Raw genomic sequence first — 19620 nt, forward strand, 5'->3', positions numbered from 1 at the left:
TCTTGTATCCAATCTTTGTACCGAAACCTCAAATTGGTACATGTGGGTTGCTAGTAGTGTTGATTACTCCTTGTGGTTGATACTAGTTGGTTTATTTGGTGGAAGATCATATGTTCAGATCCTTAATGCATATTAATACTCCTTTGATTATGAACATGAATATACTTTGTGAGTAGTTACGTTTGTTTCTGAGGACATGGGTGGAGTCTTGCTATTAGTAGTCATGTGAATTTGGTATTCGTTCGATATTTTGATGAGATGTATGTTGTCTCTCCTCTAGTGGTGTTATGTGAACGTCGACTACATGACACTTCACCATTATTTGGGCCTAGAGGAAGGCATTGGGAAATAATAAGTAGATGATGGATTGCTAGAGTGACAGAAGCTTAAACCCTAGTTTATGCGTTGCTTCGTAAGGGGCTGATTTGGATCCATATGTTTCATGTTGTGGTTAGGTTTACCTTAATACTTCTTTTGTAGTTGCGGATGCTTGCAATAGGGGTTAATCATAAGTGGGATGCTTGTCCAAGAAAGGGCAGTACCCAAGCACCGATCCACCCACATATCAAATTATCAAAGTAACGAACGCGAATCATATGAGCGTGATGAAAACTAGCTTGACGATAATTCCCATGTGTCCTCGGGAGCGCTTTTCTCATTATAATAACTTGTCCAGGCTTGTCCTTTGCTACAAAAAGGATTGGGACACCTTGCTGCACCTTATTACTTTCATTGCTTGTTACCCGTTACAAATTATCTTATCACAAAACTATCTGTTACCTACAATTTTAGTGCTTGTAGAGAATACCTTACTGAAAACCGCTTGTCATTTCCTTCTGCTCCTCGTTGGGTTCGACACTCTTACTTATTGAAAGGACTACAATAGATCCCCTACACTTGTAGGTCATCAAGACTCTTTTCTGGCGCCGTTGTCGGGGAGTGAAGCGCCTTTGGTAAGTAGAACTTGGTAAGGAAACATTTATATAGTGTGCTGAAATTTACTGTCACTTGTTACTATGGAAACTAATCCTTTGAGGGGCTTGTTCGGGGTATATTCACCCCGACCAGCAGAGCAAAGAGTTGCTCCTCAACCTACTGAAAATGTTTACTTTGAATTTCCTTCGGGTATCGTAGAGAAACTGCTAGCTAATCCCTTTGCAGGAGATGGAACATTGCATTCCGATTTACACCTTATCTATGTGGATGAAGTTTGTGGATTATTTAAGCTTGCAGGTATGCCCGATGATGTTATTAAGAAGAAGGTTTCCCCTTTATCTTTGAAGGGAGACGCATTGACATGGTATAGGCTATGTGATGATATGGGATCTTGGGACTATTAATGATTGAAATTGGAATTTCACCAGAAGTTTTTATCCTATGCATCTTGTTCATCGTGATCGTAATTATATATATAATTTTTGGCCTCGCGAAGGAGAAAGCATCGCTCAAGCTTGGGGGAGGCTTAAGTCAATGTTATATTCATGCCCCAATCATTAGCTCTCAAGAGAAATGATTATTCAAAACTTTTATGCTTGGCTTTCTCTCAACAATCACACCATGCTTGATACTTCTTCTGATGGTTCTTATATGATGAAGACTATTGAATTCAAGTGGGATTTATTGGAAAGAATTAAACACAACTCTGAAGATTGGGATTCCGATGATGGTAAGGAGTCAGGTATGACACCTAAGTTTGATCCTGTTAAATCTTTTATGGATACCGATGCTTTTCGTGGATTTAGCACTACATATGGACTTGGCTCTGAGATAGTAGCTTTTTTCTGTGAATCATTTGCTACTCATGTTGATCTCCCTAAGGAGAAGTGGTTTAAATATAATCCTCCCATTGAAGTAAAAGTAGTTACACCTGCTACAGTTGAAGAAAAGACTATCACTTATAATGATCCTATTGTTCCTACTGTTTATGCCGAGAAACCACCTTTCCCTGTTAGGATGAAGGATCATGCTAAAGCTTCAACTGTTGTTCGTAAGAGTAATACTAAAACATATAAACCTCCTGAGCAAATTAAAGTTGAACCTAGTATTGCTATGGTTAAAGATCTCTTGGCTGGTAATATTGATGGGCATGTTATTTATTTTTGTGAACAAGCTGCTAGAATCGCTAGACCTGATGCTAAGACACATAGACCTATTGTAGGCATGCCTGTTATTTCTGTTAAAATAGAAGATCATTGTTATCATGACTTATATGACATGGGTGCTAGTGCTAACGTCGGAGTTCTATGTGGTGGCAGTCCCAACTCCTGCAACGCCTCACCTTTGCGGTCCGGATGGATGCGAGTGGTCGAGGGTCTGCGTTGGAGATGCCTTACTTACTCAAAATGCGTTGAGTGTTGCAGACTATGTGATTGATACACTTCGAATTTTCAGGACACACAAACTGCACGGCACTTTGTTACAACAATTTATATGCATCTCCTGCCATTTTTAGATGCTCCGAAATTTCAAACAACGTAGTACGAACGAAATCGAAAGTCCAAATTCCAAACCCCAAACCGAGGAGGGGAGGGAGGGAAGGGAAGGCTCCCACGCGGCGAGCGAGAGAGATGGCGGGAAAGCGAATTCCCTCTCCCGCGCGGCCCCAGAAACACCCGCCCTTTTCCAAACCGACCCCTCCCCTCCACCGACATGTGGGGCCGCAGCACCTCCGGACCCACCCGCAGGCCAATCTCCCATGGGAAGGGAGTGCGAGCGGGAAAATGTCTCGCGGGCGCCAATTTCTCCCTCCCATTCTTTCCGCTCCGCATCCCCCGAAACACTCCCCCTATTAACCCCCCGCCCATTCCCCTCTCCTCCACCACCGCACTCCCGCCGCCCCCCAAATCCTAGGGTTTCTCGATCCACTCCTCCCCTCACGCCGCCGCCGTCCCCCCGCGCCCCCGCCTCTCCCCAGGGTTTCTCGATCCATCCTCGCGCCCCGCCGCCGCCGCCGGCCCCCGCCCGCCCGCGAAGATGTTGGAGCTGAGGCTGGTGCAGGGGAGCCTGCTGAAGAAGGTGCTGGAGGCGATCAAGGAGCTGGTGACGGACGCCAACTTCGACTGCTCCGGGACGGGCTTCTCGCTGCAGGCCATGGACTCCTCCCACGTCGCGCTCGTCGCCCTGCTCCTCCGCTCCGAGGGCTTCGAGCACTACCGCTGCGACCGCAACCTCTCCATGGGCATGAACCTCGGCAACATGGCCAAGATGCTCCGCTGCGCCGGCAACGACGACATCATCACCATCAAGGCCGACGACGGCTCCGACACCGTCACCTTCATGTTCGAGTCACCCAGTAAGCACCCTGCCGCCCCTCTTTACATTTCTTTCCGCTGGCCCTCTTCGTTAGCCGTAGGTGTCGATGGTAACCGTGGTTTGGGTGGGTCAACAGATCAGGATAAGATTGCCGACTTCGAGATGAAGCTCATGGACATCGACAGCGAGCACCTCGGGATCCCCGACTCCGAGTACCAGGCCATCGTCCGCATGCCCTCCTCGGAGTTCTCCAGGATCTGCAAGGATCTTAGCAGCATCGGCGACACTGGTATGCTGAATCCCCCATTTTCTGTATTACTGTGCTCTGCTGCACTTGTCATCTCTGTTTCTTACATGTCTTCTGTGCGATGCAGTTATTATTTCTGTCACCAAGGAGGGTGTCAAGTTCTCCACTGCTGGAGATATTGGAACCGCAAACATTGTTTGCAGGCAGAATAAGACTGTTGACAAGGTATCTTGCATTGTTTCTCCACTATTTAGTGTAGATCTGTTCATCTTTTATGCATATTGTGATTTTGTGGTGTATTGCATAACGAGAGTCAGGAATCCCAATTGCATGGATGATTGTATTTTGCTAATACCTTAATTGCAGCAACATAAATAGTCAGCCACACCTAATTCTCAACCAGATTGTTTACTAATTACTCAGTTATCATATTTGGACTATTTGGTAGTTATCGTCGGTGTAGTTTATTATGATAAATTTGTGCAACATGTCTATTCATAGATGCACACTACCCTGCAGTCCTGCTGTTTTGTTCCCTTACACAGCTTAAAATGGCAGTCTGCAGTTAGCTACAGTTATGTTGCTTTGAAATGTTTAGTTTGTTTGTATAGTTACATAGTTTTTCAGTTCAAAAAATGTTGTTAGTTTGTTACATCCCTTTGTCTACGGAAGCTTGAGTCCAACAAATCTACTAGAACTGCAGCTACATATTTTTGTAACATGAAATTATTTACTATATGAAGTAATTTTGGTGGACCCTGTACTCTGAGCTGGTGAGCCTAGCAACCAAAGTAATAGTTGCAAGTGTAAAATATTGGATTACCATTTTATGGTTGAGGTCGTCAGTGCCATCAGTGAACAAATAAGACTTTTACTCAGCTTAATCCATGTGGAGTATTTATCTCACCTATATTTTACACTTGCAAATATTATTTCAGTTTGAGCCTTGGTTTTCATATTGGAGTACCGTTTCAGGGACATGTACCAGTATGATAGCTAATGACTGTTTTTATCAATGCAGCCTGAGGAATCTACCATTATAGAAATGCAAGAGCCGGTGTCACTTACCTTTGCTCTGAGGTACATGAATTCCTTCACCAAGGCAAGCCCACTGTCGGACCAAGTCACCATCAGCCTCTCATCTGAACTGCCGGTGGTTGTTGAGTACAAGATTGGCGAGATGGGCTACATTAGGTTTTATCTGGCACCCAAGATTGAAGAGGACGAGGAAATGAAGGCATGATTGTGTTTCAAGGATATGCTGATCTTGCCTACAATAGGTGTTATCTGGCACTCAAGATTGAAGAAGACAAGGAAGTGAAGGCATGGTTGTGTTTCAAGGATATTCTTACGTTGCCTACATTCCCCTAGTCGTTAGTCGTTAAACCGACCTCCATTTGCTTAACGATTGTTTGTAAGCAAAAATGGTGTTATGCTTGTTTTAGCTATTTAGCTACTTGTATCTGTGACTGTTGGTCCATGGATTTTCCATTGCTGAATGTTTGTCTTTTAACTACTTGTATCTGTGACTGTTGGTCCATGCTACACCAGTGCTGTTATTGTTAGGCAATGACTTGGATTGATTGAAGTGTTTTGAATCAGGTAGATGCTGCAGTGATTGCAACTTGCAAAAGCTGTCAAATAATGTTACCTCCATTGCTGGAGGCATTGCAAGTTGCGGAGCTGCCACTACCAGAGGTACCTCCAGTTTTAAACAATCGTTGCCGGCACTGCTGCCAATGCCTGCAACCTCTGTAGGAGTGTGAGCTCTCTCCCTGCTATGTAATTTGCCGATGATAATGTTTATTTAGAGTCTAAGGCATATAGTCAGATGGGATGTTTGGTTGAAGAAAATGAAACTGTAACTACTTACTAGGACATTGGATTTGTTTCTTGCCCTACACAGTACAGTTACAGGTTTTCCGTGGTTCCATTCGTTCCCTGCAAGCCTTGGCTGGAAACAATACATGATATCCGTGGAAAGGATCCACAGGCAAGACACCAAGCAGCAAACACTGCAAGTGCAAGAACTCAAAATGTCTGAAGATGTAGGTTCCCTTACAATTTGTTCAAACAATATGCAGCATAATGATTTTGTTGCTACTGAATTTGTCTTTTAGGTTAACATTTAAGTCATTTTCCAACCATTTAAGGTCAGTGCTTATTTATCATATATTGTGTATATTGCTTGCTGTGAAAAATCTCTTTATGATTGTACGTGCATAACGTGTGCGTCTGCCTGTGTTTGTGCCAAGTACTGCTGAAGGGGCACAATGCAAGCAAGCAAAATATCGAACCTCCAAATGAAACCTGATACAGATGTTATTTCTTTGTAGTATTTTTCTTTAATAATTTGATGCTAGAGTTCGTGTTCTATGCTCTGTGATTAGCTTCCTTCCCAGGCTACATCTTTAGAGTACTTTTAATAGAAAATATGGAAGTGAATAGAACCAATAATTGTAGATTGCTGTAGTCACTCCTTTGTGTCTTGCGCAGTGTCAGGATATTTTTAACTGAATTTTCAAAAAGACATCTAAAATAGTGCCAAAGTTATAACAAAAACAAAATGCTCCCTACATTTGAATTGATTGAAGTTCTAGTTTTGTCCTAAGGCAAGCTTTATATTTGACCAAGTCTATTAAAATGTTTTAATATCTACAACAGTAATGAGATTTTGCTTTCTATCTGAACACTTGCATTAATGATGAACTCCTTGCATTCTCTCAAGCCAGTTGATGTCCCTTACTATTTTTAATAGCTAGGCAACGACTTGAATTGTATTCTTTATCATAAAATTCTACTGATTGGTCTTTTGATTGAATGCATTTCTAGGTATTGTGAGTGTTTTGCATCAGGTAGATACTGCAGTGATTGCAACTGCAAAAACTATTCTAGTAATGTTAGTCATGAGTCTGCAAGATAGGATGCTATCAATGCTGTAATGGAAAGGAATCCTGTGGCCTTTACCTCCAGATGCAGCCCAGAACAGCGAGGTAGAGCACAATTGTATATTTCGCAAGAATCACTTAGTGTTTTCCTCTGGTTCTCTAGTTGCTGAAGGGCTTGGCTATCTATGTCATCTTGTTTTGCCTGTTTCCTTGTCTGTATCCAAAATTTAAACACAATGAAGGAACACATGAAGTGGCCCGTAAATAACGGCGCAAATAATTTTCTGAGGTCAAGACTCATATATCATTAGACTAAAGTGTCACATCTTTATATTTTTATGTGCAATAGATCGGTGAGGTTTGGGCATCAACAATGATAGAGAGGTCAAACCCCCTTTTTGTCATCTAGAACTTGTCTTCCAATGTTAGCAACTGATACATGGAGTCATGGATTGCCATTACCTGTCTTCCTTTTGGGTATATTGCTTAAAATCGAGAAATTTGAGCATGGTGTTCTGCTAGCAGTACCGACTCTTGAGCCCATACCATGAGTTGAGGGCTTAAGGTTAGCAATAGTCATCTGACAAACAAGCCAAATTCTTAGTTGTATACCAATAGGTTTGCCTTCTCATGTCATGTAGGAAATCCATTCTCATTACATCCCAGTTTAAAGTGGCAGAAGGCCCTGTTGTGGTTAAGAACACGAAGGGGTGCCACTGCAAGAGATCTGAGTGCCTGAAGAAATACCGTGAGTGCTTTCAATCTAATGTTCTCTGTTCAGAGAACTGCAAATGTACGGATTGCAGGAACTATGAGAGCAGTGAAGATAGGAAAGCAATAGGCCTTACCACCCAGTGACACCTTGTCTATTCACATGATATGCAAAATCCTGCTATAATGGTGGCTCTTTCTCATGCAACAGAAAAGCTCTCCAATCTCTCAGTGGCTCCATTATGCAGAGATCAGGTCATCAGTAAAAATGATTGTTCACAAGTAATTCTTTTACAGGATCCCTTTTATAATTTTCCGGAAAGGCTTTCATAATTTTCATGCCTTCTGCTTTCGTTATGTGGACTTAGAAATAATTTAAGGTACATAGACTATAGCAGCCAAACACATGTTGTGTCTTATGGATAGCTGGCTGAATATATATGGTTAGTAGCTCAAATGCTAGAACATATCGTTCAGTTAAAATAAAAGCTAAACAAAAGTTGAAATTCTGGTTATTAACATATACTCCCTCCGTCCCAAAATAAGTGTCTCAACTTTGTAATAACTTTAGTACAAATTTGTACTAAGGTTGAGACAGATATTTCGGGACAGAGGGAGTACTTTTGTTTTTTCCCATGTCAGGTGACTTCGTCTTTCCTCACCCCTTCCTATAGAAGGCACTCAAAGTGCTGTCAAATTAGCGCCGCAAGGAGTTACTTATAGACGACATTTTGCCCATGATTATAGCCAATTTCTCATCTGAACTCATTTAATTGTGCTGTCTGACATATACTCCCTCCGTCCGGAAATACTTGTCATCAAAATGGATAAAAGGGGATGTATCTAGACGTATTTTAGTTCTAGATACATCTCTTTTTATCCATTTTGATGACAAGTATTTTCGGACGGAGGGAGTATTTCTTATCTTCCTCAAGGCCACTTTTATCTGATATTATCCAGATAGAGAATGTCGATGAGCTCTGTAAAGTATTGGTTCTAGTATTAAGGCAAGCTGCTGGAACATTTGTAGGTATTGTTTTTCTCTGCAGAAGAATAATCATAGCTATGATCCTAATATGTGATTAGTTATGCTAAATGGTTTTCTGTTTGCTAGCTCACATTCTTCTGGTCAGTTGATTTGCCATCAAACTATTAGGAAGTACAGCATAGAATAGAGAGACCTTTGTCACATTCAGTTCAAGGGATTGCTTTGTTACTCCACCTAAAGAAAATTTGCACATACCTTAAAAGTAGAACTCACTATCTGACACCAGGTGCAAATCTTCTCAGTTAGTACCAAGTGATTGCAAGTTGCTTAGGAGAAGCTTTCCATGTTTGCTTCTGTTTTGGATGAGAACTCGCACGTACAGAACTTTTATTGCCAGTGGTATATTTCATTGAAGGATTTAGTGGCGAAGAATGCATATATGAATTTACATCTTATCACGGTGTATATCTTCTCTGAATCACACTGCTGTTTCATATTCAGGTGTTAAGGAGAACACAACAAAGGAAAATTAGATCGATCAGAGAGTTGCCTTGCTTCAACAAACCATGGCATGGAAGCAATTCAGAAACAACATGATGGACAAGTGTGCTCAACAGAAAACAGTTTAACCGCAGCCCCTGCAATTCCCTCAGCCACCAAGCAGAAATTGTCAGACACTTACAAAAAGGGCAAGAGAGGCGTATTCTGAAGATTCTGCATGACTATCTTTGTGAGTTTCTGAACCGCGGAAGACTTAATGGTGAGTGCTAGCACATCATCAAGATGTGTAGATACCGTACAATGACGTCCACTTCCATGCCTCTCTATTGTGTACATGGCATAGTGTATCGTCCTAATCCCATGCTGTAAACACTCTCCTTCTATCAATGGAAAGATACGCATCCTTAGCGTATTCGCGAAAAAAGTAGATACCGTACAATAGTAGCCATTTATCCAAATAAGAGACCGTGAAACCATCTAAACCTGTAGTTATTATCTGGCTCTTTGTATTTGTTCGTTATCAGCACTGCTGCAAATAAGTATCCATATTTAACAGCTCTTGGTTTCTGCAGAAGAGAAGCTCTCTTGGATGTCATCGAAGTTCCACGAGCGAACCTCTGTCGGCAACAGTTTTAGGTCGTCCATATCAAGGGCTGCAGAGGTTGCCAGGATGGGGCAAACAATCCGACAAGACAAGCGCCTCATTCTCCAGCAAGTATCAAACACCAGGTCTGTAGTCAATGGATAGGAGTACGTCTCAGTTCAAGAAGTGAGATGAGCAGCCCAGTGGCATGAGAATGCTGCAGCCAAAATGATGATTTAATTTTCTGCACAAAAAGGCCGCCGGCATGGCATAGCCAACCTTGAGTGCTCCCAGAGAACCTGATGGATGGATTTGGTTTGAGCATGACTCAGTTTTTAGATGCTAACTTTCTATTATTACTCGCCCCTTGTACTGTTGTAACATGAATTACCTTTTTCCAACCAAATTGCACTGTGCACATATCTTTTACATGATTTTTTTTAATGTGTATTTGTGATCATGCGAGGGTCGGAAACTTCTTGTTTGGGCAGTAACCTGCCCCGGTCACGCCCCTGACCTCTAGGTGGACAACTCCGTTGCGAGTAGGACTCATGGAGGAGCGCGAACGAGCCGGAGATCAATTGTAACGCAAAACAGAAGCACCATCCCACCTCCCCACACTATATAGATAGAGTTCCCCAACTAGTTACCCAAACACGGCATATGCGATCGACCTCTCGTCATCGTTCCTCGACACCATGGCCCAAGGCCAAGAAAGCAAGCGCACGAAGTGGGCGCTAGGCGTGATAACGATAGTTTTCGCGGTAGGTATTTTGGCTCCTCTTGCGTGGTTGCTCACGAGGCCAGCCGACAGCACGTACGAGGTGACCATCACCAGCGTGGGCGGCCTGGATCTCCACGGCGACCGGCAGGCGCTCAGCCCGGTGTTCGGCATCACCCTGCACATCGACAGCACCCGCAACAAGCTCTTCAACAAGTGCATCGGCGGCGCCGGCTCCTCCGTGGTCGTGTCGTACGGGGACGCGCTGCTCGCCAAGGGCGCCGTGCCGGAGCTCTGCGTGCACACATCAGGGGTGGGAGAGGTCGCGGCCGAGGCGTGGGGCTTGAACGTGCAGGTGCCTCAGTTCCTGCGGGACCGGCTGGCCGGCGAGCTAGAGAGCGGCCAGGCGGTGGTGGACGTGGCGGTGCGGACTCCCGTGGGGTGCTACATAAACAGATGTCTGGACGCGGTGCTTGTCTGCAAGGCCAAGATCCAGGGGGGTTCTTCTCCGTGTTACTCTATGTAGAGGCTATCAGCGGCACGGGTGCAAAAACAGATGGTTTAGAGCGTTGATTTTTATTTTGTTTTTGCTTAGGATAGGATAGCGTGAAGCCTGGATGTGAATTTTTGTTTTCAATCAAGCGCTATGTTTTATGGTGGATCCAAAAGTTTGTATTTCTCTATCAAGGATTGTGTTTAATAGTTGATCTGAATTCTGTATTTGCAATCAAGAACTGTGTTTTATGTTAAGATTAAATTATAATCTGTAATTAAGGGAAATCTTTCCTCGCCCATCGAACGAGCGGTTGCGCTCGCACGGACGCCTGTGTCCGTTGCAACCGTCGCCTCTCTCCCATCCTCCTGGAACCGACTCATCTCTTCGGGATCGTCGCATCTCACAAGGGGATATATATACTCTCTGTAACCACCGATCAAGACAATCAATCACTTTCGATTCAAACACGTTATCACGCACGTAGACAACCAGCGAGAGCGAAAGGCAACAACGAGAGGAGAACAGAGGGAGCACTCGCCGCCGATGAGATGCCTGGCCTTGTTTCCTTCTTTCTCCGCCTGATCCATGAGGACGGTCATCGATACCGTCGCCGCTACCATGGCGTTGGTGGCCTCCGACGTTTCCGTCGCAGGATGCAGGCCGTCCGCCGTTTCGGCCGTTGCGCCGCTGGCCGTTATGGTCACCGCGCCACTGGACATGGCGCCCGTGGTGGTCACCGCGCCGCTGGACGCGACCACGGCGTTGACGGACGCGCCGCTCCTGGTGCTCACCACGCCCCGGGACAGGGTCGCCGTGCCACAGGACACGCCCACCGCGGTGCTCCTCGCGCCCATGGGGCTCGACCCTCGGATGGTGGCCGGCCTGAGCGCCCCGATGATGAACGGGGCCGCCGCTGTGCCTGGATCGCCCCCCCGGATCTCCGCCTCCACCTCCACCGCCACCGGCCGCGTGGCTCCCGCCCTCGACGCCGACGCCGGCCGGCGAGGCTGTTGGCCCGAGCCGTGGCCCTCCTGGCTACGCGCCCGTCCCGATGCGTGCCATTGTGGATGAAGAGGCCGCACTTGGCTTCGTGTCAGCGCCCACCGACGCCTCCGGCGTCATCCGCCTCGGAGTAGGGATGGAAGGTGCCGGCATCAACTCCCCACCACCACTGGAAGCTTCTGCGGGCCCGAGCATCCGCGCGGAGTGGCGCTTTGGCCGCCTCTTCGGGCGCGCCGTCGCCGCCCTCAACTGCCGTCCCAGCCGCCGCGCCGGCTCGTGGGCTCCGGCAAGCCTCGGACTCGCCAGCGCAGCACCAGAAGCTGCTCGCCCGGATCACGTCGTCGTCGACTCTTCTTCGGACGAGGAGGGGTCGTCGAGGCAACGCCGGTGACCACCGGAATTGCGAGGGCCTGCGGCAACCGCTCCTCCCGACGGCGCCGCCGTGTGAGAGAGGGGATCGAGCAGAGGTGGTGGTGCGGGGTTAGGATACTCCGACCCTTATCCGATCCACCCGCTCCCCCCGTCTCTTGTGCGGTGCGGCGGCACATGGGCCGGCCAAAGGCCGGGCAGGCCCAGGCCCAGGCGCCCACGGTGGCTGCTGTTTCCTCTCCTGTGCGGTGCTGCAACGGGTGGGCCGGCCAGAAGTGTGGATATTTTTTTTCTCTGTTTTCTAACATTAGTACTAATTATTGTATTTGTGCAATTTTAGACTATGTTTAGTACTGTTTAGTACTTAGATTGACTACTACTTACATTTTAGTCCTGTTCTAGATTTATTCTATGTTAGGACTTGTGTAATTATTAGTAGGTGTGTTTATATTATGTAATGGATTGCATATAAATAGAGTACCAGAGTTCTTCTGGGAAGAATGACATGTTCTATGTGTTTATCACATACCCAGTTCTCTTGAACATGTACTTGCGATTGAGATCATCTTCTCTTGCATATCAAACTTGCAAATTTTTGAATATTTCTCCCTCCTTATATATGAATTGTAGCATACACAAGGTAATGGCAATGTAGCCTATTACTGTGAGATCTAAGTGATCTTCAATGTGTTATGTTTACACAATTGAGGTTGAGAATTTTTCAAGTTTTACACTTGAGCATCAAATTTTTGCGTTCTTATTACAGAACCATGATGGTTTTAATTTACCACCCGTAAATTAATTATCTCTGGTTCCTCATGTAGGCAAAGATGACTGCCAAAGAGTTTGAGGAGCTTGCCCTCAATGGACACAATTACCCTACATGGGCTATGGACATCAAGATCAGTCTTGCGTCCCGTGGGATAGCGCGTGCAATACAACCCCCGAAGACTCCTCTCCTGGATGGGGCCACGCCACTGACAAAACAACAGAACTATGCTGCCTTATTCATCATAAGGCACCATATTCATCCAGATCTCAAGTCTGAGTATTTACAGGAGGAATCTCCTAGTACTCTGTTTCTGGCCCTCAAAACGAGGTATGAACAGCAGAAGGCAGTAGTCCTGCCAGAAGCACTCCATGATTGGACTCATCTCCGTCTTCAGGATTTCAAGTCCATTGGTGAGTACAATCATGCTATTCATAAGATATGTTCCAAAATGCACTTTTGTGAGAAGGAACCTACTGAGGGGGAGAAGATAGAGAAAACTTTGTCTACTATGCTTCCTTCAGATAGGATCCTCCAACAACAATACCGTGCTCGTAACTACACTATCTATTCCGAGCTTATTCACATGTTACTTCAGGCTGAAAAGCATGATGAGCTACTTGCTAAGAATGGCTCTCAGCGCCCAGTTGGGGCACAACCTTTACTTGAAGTCCATCTGAATGTTGCAAATAGACAAAAGTTTAATGGTACCCCTCGGGGTAAACAATCCAATTTCGAGCATAAGCGAAAGCGCAACAGGAACAGGAGATCTAGATACCCAGGCAAGGGAAAAGGCACTTCAAAGCCCAGGTTTGATAAATCTAAGCTTTGCAGCAAGTGTGGACGCTACACTCATTCTACTGAAAAGTGCACAATTCCCAAGCATCTGGTTCTGCTGTACCGGCAATCTCAGGGACGCAAAGCACCTCAAGGGAAAAGGTTTGAAGCCAACTTCAACCTTCATCTGCATAGCGCAAAAGGAGTCGGTGATTCGCATGATGTTCTCCTGGACCGAGCAACACCATGATTCCTTATCTGCCTGAGGATACTGCTGAAACGGAGAACACGTTGATTGAGTACACCGCAAACCACGTGTTTGGCGACTTCGACTAGTCCCTCAATCTCCTAGTGATCTACTTAATTATGTCCATTTGTGATGATTGTAATAAGAACATAAGTTTGTTGTTGTCTTTATATTGTATTGTATCAACACATTTGATATAATAAAGATTGTATTCTATATATGACTATGAGGTTTTCTTATTGAAAATACTTTGTTTTATATAGTTTTCTACGGGGACAATCCGATGGAAGAGGACTTATGCCTTGTGGACAGTGGTACCACAAACTCCATATCGAGGGAGATGAAATATTTCCAAACTCTAAAAAAGATGAATGGAGATACTCTAACTATCGCTTGACGCGATACAATGATTGTTGGTACTGGACGTGCCATATTCACCCTCCCAAGCGGTACACAAGTGACGATTGAGGATGCTTTATTGCATCTCGACTCATCACGTACCCTGATCAGTTATCGAGATATCCGTAAGAATGGTTTTCACATTGAAACCCATGAAGACAACAACGAGGAGTATCTACTCTTTACTAAAGATGACGGATATGGCAAAAAGGTACATGAGAAAATTCCTTCTCTATCGTCTGGTTTATACTATACGTACATCAAACCCGTGGAACATGTTGCATACAAAGTAATTTTTCAAAATGTTAACGCATTCCAAACCTGGCATGATCGCCTAGGCCATCCTGGAATAGGGATGATGAGATAAATTACTAGCAATTCCATTGGTCATAATTTGCTTGAGTCAAAATTTCCTCAATCTTCTGATTTTGTGTGCACATCTTGTGCCACGGGAAAGCTAATTTTGAGGCCCTCACACCTCAAAATACAAGCTGAACCACTTCAGTTCCTTGAACGTATTCAAGGAGACATTTGTGGTCCCATTCAGCCATTATCTGGACCTTTCCGGTATTTCATGGTTCTGATTGACGCATCTACACGATGGTCACATGTGTGTCTTCTATCCACACAAAACCATGCATTTGCCAAGATAATAAGGCAAGTCATTAAGTTGCAAGCCATTATCCTGAAAGTCGAATTAAGTCAATTCAAATGGATAATGCTGCAGAATTCTCCTCACGTGCTTTCAATGATTATTGCATGGCTTTGGGGATTGAAGTTCAGCACTCTGTTCCATATGTTCATACACAAAATGGTTTGGCTGAAGCATCGATTAAGAGGATCAAACTCATTGCAAGACCTTTGTTGACGAATTGCAACTTGCCAACCTCTTGTTGGGGTCACGCTGTTTTACACGCTACTAACTTGATACAATTGAGGCCAACTGCATATCACAGTTCTTCCCCTCTGGAATTGGTACGTGGAAATTCTCCAAGCATTTCCCATCTGCGTAAGTTCAGATGTGCTGCATACATCCCGATCTCACCACCACAGCGGACATCTATGGGCCCACACAGGAAGTTGGGGATATATGTGGGGTACAAATCGCCGTCGATTATCAAGTACCTGGAACCCCTGACTGGGGATCTGTTCACAGCCCGTCACGCTGATTGCATATTTAATGAGGAACATTTTCCGGCATTAGGGGGAGATTTCAAGTACCAGAAAGAATGCCCGGAAATTGATTGGAATGCTCATGCCATTTCATCCTCTGATCCACGTACCCAAGAGACCGAACTTCAAGTTCAGAAGATCATTAATTTGCAACATCTTGCAAATAATCTGCCAGATTCATTTACTGATTTGAAAGGTGTTACAAAGTCCTTAAACCCAGCCAGAAACGCACCGGAAAGAGTGAAGGTACCAACAAAAACCACTCAACTCCCTATTCCTAAAAAGATGGGGAGTAGTACGGTCTCTGACCTGGAGCATGCTTCTAGCAAGCAACAAAGGAAATCGAGGAGAAAAACCTCAGAGTCAGTAAATGCAGGTCAACTCAACGTTGACAAACACCTGATGGGTAGTATACACCCCGTGGAAGGGCAACCTCCACAACCCAGTTCTAGTGTGTACAAACTGACTGGGACATCAGAACACCCAGACTCGATAGTATTGGGAAATCACGAAGAGTCACTAGGGGTGCAGGAAATTTCCATCAACTATGTTGATTCTGGAGAATCATTTGACCGTAAGACTACGACTGTCGACATATATTTTGCTGAAAAGATTGCAGATACCCTTCTCACTGATCATGATCCAAGGTCTATCGTTGAGTGCCAAAAATGCTCCGACTGGCCTAAATGGAAGGATGCAATCCAAGCAGAAATTGCCTCGCTTAACAAAAGAAAGGTATTCATTGAAGCAATACCTACACCTCCCAGTGTTTTCCCTGTGGGATTCAAATGGGTTTTTCTCCGGAAACGGAATGAAAACAATGAGGTGGTGAGATATAAAGTAAGGCTCGTAGCACAAGGTTTCACGCATAAACCCGACATTGATTTCACTGAAACATATTCTCCAGTGATGAGTGCAACCACTTTCCGATATCTTATATCTCTGGCAGTGCAAAAGCGTCTATCTATGCAGTTGATGGACGTCGTGACCGCATGTCTTTACGGTCACTAGATTCGAACATATATATGAAGGTTCCAGATGGAATCTCGGTCCCGAATAAAAATGCAAAACGCAACATGTATTGTGTAAAGCTGAATAAGTCATTATATGGCTTAAGGCAGTCGGGACGGATGTGGTACAACCGACTCAGTGATTTCCTTCTTGAGAAAGGTTACTGCAATAGTACTGATTGCCCATGTGTTTTCATCAAGAAGTCCTCTACATGGTTTTGTATAATTTCTGTGTATGTTGATGATCTCAACATCATCGGCAGCACACCAAACATTGATGAAGCACGCAATCACCTAAAGATGGAATTTGAGATGAAGGATTTGGGCAAAACCAAATTTTGCTTAGGTATTCAACTTGAGCACCTTCCATCAGGAATCATGGTACACCAATCTGCCTATATCCAGAAAATATTGGAGAAATTAAATATGGACAAATCCTATCCATCCAAAACTCCCATGGTGGTTCGATCTTTAGACGTGGAGAAAGATCCGTTTAGACCAAGAGATGATGGAGAAGAGGTGTTGGGACTTGAAGTTCCATACCTTAGTGCCGTTGGAGCGCTTATGTATCTTGCAAATTGCACACGACCTGATATTGCATTTGCAGTGAATCTACTTGCTAGACATAGCGCAGCTCCCACCAAACATCATTGGTCTGGAGTGAAGAACGTCTTTCGATATCTCCAAGGCACAAAAGATCTTGGTTTATTTTTCCAGTTCCAGAAAAATCAGGACTTTGATATGATTGGATATGCAGATGCCGACTATTTGTCTGATCCCCATAATGCCAGATCTCAGACCGGCTTCATGTTCCTACATGGTGGTATTGCTATATCATGGAAGTCTTTGAAACAGACTCTGGTGGAAACATCTACCAATCATTCTGAAATAATTTCATTATTTGAAGCAACATGTGAATATGTATGGCTTCGCAGAATGATAAACCATATACAACAGTCATGTGGAATTGGTTCGATAGAATCACCTACCATTATCTATGAAGATAATGCGGCCATTGTTGCGCATCTGCAAACAGGGTACATCAAGAGTAATATCACCAAGCATATTTCTCCTAAATTGTTTTCCCCCCATAATCTTCAGAAAAGCAGGGAAATAAGCATTTTGCAAGTCAAATCATGCGACAACCTTGTTGATTTATTTACCAAGTCTCTACCAAATTCTACGTTCCAGAAATGTGTTCATGGAATTGGTATGCGAAGACTTAGGGACTTGCAGGTGTCAGGGGGAGTCTCTTCCTGAGATATCCTTATTTTAATGACATCACATTATGCTATTTTTCTTTGTGAGTATGTGTTTCAGGATCTCATCAAAGATTTTATGAAGAACTTTTGAAGGAGAATCTTTTGAGATGATAGAACTTCCCGGACAATCGTGAAGATGATTCTACATGATCAAGCGTAGATTAGGGGGAGTGTTAAGATTAAATTATAATCTGTAATTAAGGGAAATCTCCCCTTGCCCATCGAACAAGCGGTTGCGCCCGCACGGACGCTTGTGTTCGTCGCAACCGTCGCCTCTCTCCCATCCTCCTGGAACCGACACATCTCTTCGGGATCGTTGCATCTCACCAGGGGATATATATATACTCTTTGTAACCATCGATCAAGACAATCAATCACTTTCGATTCAAACATTTTACAGTGGATCTGAATTTTATTCTTTCGTTCAATAAATGCATGCCTTCTATATGTACCACCCCCTCCGTCACATAATGTGTGCATTGCTATTCGTGAAAACCGAGTATCACAAATTTGATCAAGTTTTTTTTGTAAACGAAATTCGATCAAGTTTATATATATACCCAACATACACTATATGAAAATATATTTCATGATGAATCTAATGGTATTGATTTGGTATAGGAAAATTATATATGTATCCATAATACAAAATATATATTGTATGAAAATATATTCAGGATGAATCTAATGGTATTGATTTGATATTATAGGCGTTGATATATATATTTATAAACTTGATCAAAGTACAAAAATGCTAAATGGAGGACGAGCTCCACGGAGCTCTTTTTTTCTCTTTCTAAACAAGAAATAAAATAAATCACACACGACATGTGTGTAAATTTTCAAGATGATATACATTATGATGAGAGCTACAAAAGAAAGATAAAATCATGATTTTGAAAATGATGAACAATATACGCACTATTCACTATTAAAAATGCACGAAACCATAATGTATTTCATCTTCAGACTTTACACACATGTAAAATACACCCATATGAACTTGTATGATTTTTTCCAGCTTTTATTTTAAATTTCAAAATGTGATTTTTTTTTCAAAAAACATGAGCTCCATGGAGCTCGTCCTCTAAAATGCTCCGCTCATCAAAGATTTGAAGTTTGAAAAAATCCTGAAAAAATTTACATGTTCATATGGATGTATTTTCTACATGTGTATAAAGTCTGACAATGAAATATATTATCATGAGAGCATACATCATAAAGAAAAATTCATGCATTGTTGATAGTGAACAGTGCACCTTTCACCATTTTCAGACCACAATTTCATAATTTTAGTTTAGCTCTCATTATAATGTATATCATCTTAAAATTGTACACACATGTAGTATACATAGTATGAACGTGTGTGATTTTTTTAGAATTTTTTGAAACTTGCAAATGTGATTTTCAACCACTCTTTTCCGAAAGACGGGCTCAGGGTTGATCTTGCTTGAAGAAGATGATAGTTAATCACCTTTTTAAAATCACCAGTAAGAAGTATCTAATTTACTAATTGTGATTTGTCCAAGTACAAAATGATAGAAGATCTTTGTTGGACGGTTATGAACTTTGATTGAGAAATAATTATTTCAAAGCAGAGTGAGAAATAGCCACTTCTAGAGAACAAGTATCTAATTCCACTATGGCGCTCTATGAAGACTGTACTGTGAGAATAAATATATTAGTAAAAATACATACATTATAAACAAACCATTGGTTTATAGTTCGGAGGACGGTTGTCCTCTCAAACCCCAATGATCAAACCCTAGATTTAACACTATATCTTAGTAAGAAGAAGCTTAAAAAATCCAGTGAGGGACGATCTTCCATCAATAGCCCCCCTCTCCCCTTGAGTGGGCAAGTCGATTTGAGACAAATTTGAACACCTCGTGCGAGACATTGTGAGACCCATGAGAGCGGCTCACTAGTTTAAGGTCCAACCTCCTCATCGTCTTGAAACTCTTCATTTGAGTTCACCTTTCTTTGCTTCAAGCCTATTTTTGTGAGTGAGAGATCCTACGTGTTTTTGAGAGAGTTTGATTGAAGATCTTTTGAGAGGTTCATACAAGTGACTCTGCTTTCCTTGTTACTCTTGGAGGTGTGCCTCCTAGGCGGTTACAAGTTAAATGAGAGCCTTCAAGCTGTTGTGTTGGAATCAAGAAGTTTGAGAAATGACCGATGATCGTCTTCTTCATGCAAGATCAACCCTGAGCCGGTCTTTGACC

General features: G+C 43.4%; 1 protein-coding gene across 1 annotated transcript; it reads left to right on the plus strand.

Annotated features, from left to right (window-relative positions):
- The first annotated feature begins 2815 nt into the window (after positions 1-2815).
- Positions 2816-5044, plus strand: LOC119364860 (proliferating cell nuclear antigen). The gene is made up of 4 exons (XM_037630419.1): positions 2816-3292; positions 3389-3541; positions 3627-3724; positions 4521-5044. The coding sequence occupies exons 1-4, from the start codon at positions 2974-2976 to the stop codon at positions 4740-4742; spliced, it is 792 nt and encodes a 263-aa protein (XP_037486316.1). The 5' UTR covers positions 2816-2973; the 3' UTR covers positions 4743-5044.
- The last annotated feature ends 14576 nt before the right edge of the window (positions 5045-19620 follow it).

This window comes from Triticum dicoccoides, chromosome 2B (genome assembly GCF_002162155.2).
Source record: "Triticum dicoccoides isolate Atlit2015 ecotype Zavitan chromosome 2B, WEW_v2.0, whole genome shotgun sequence".
NCBI classification, from domain to species: Eukaryota; Viridiplantae; Streptophyta; class Magnoliopsida; order Poales; family Poaceae; genus Triticum; species Triticum dicoccoides.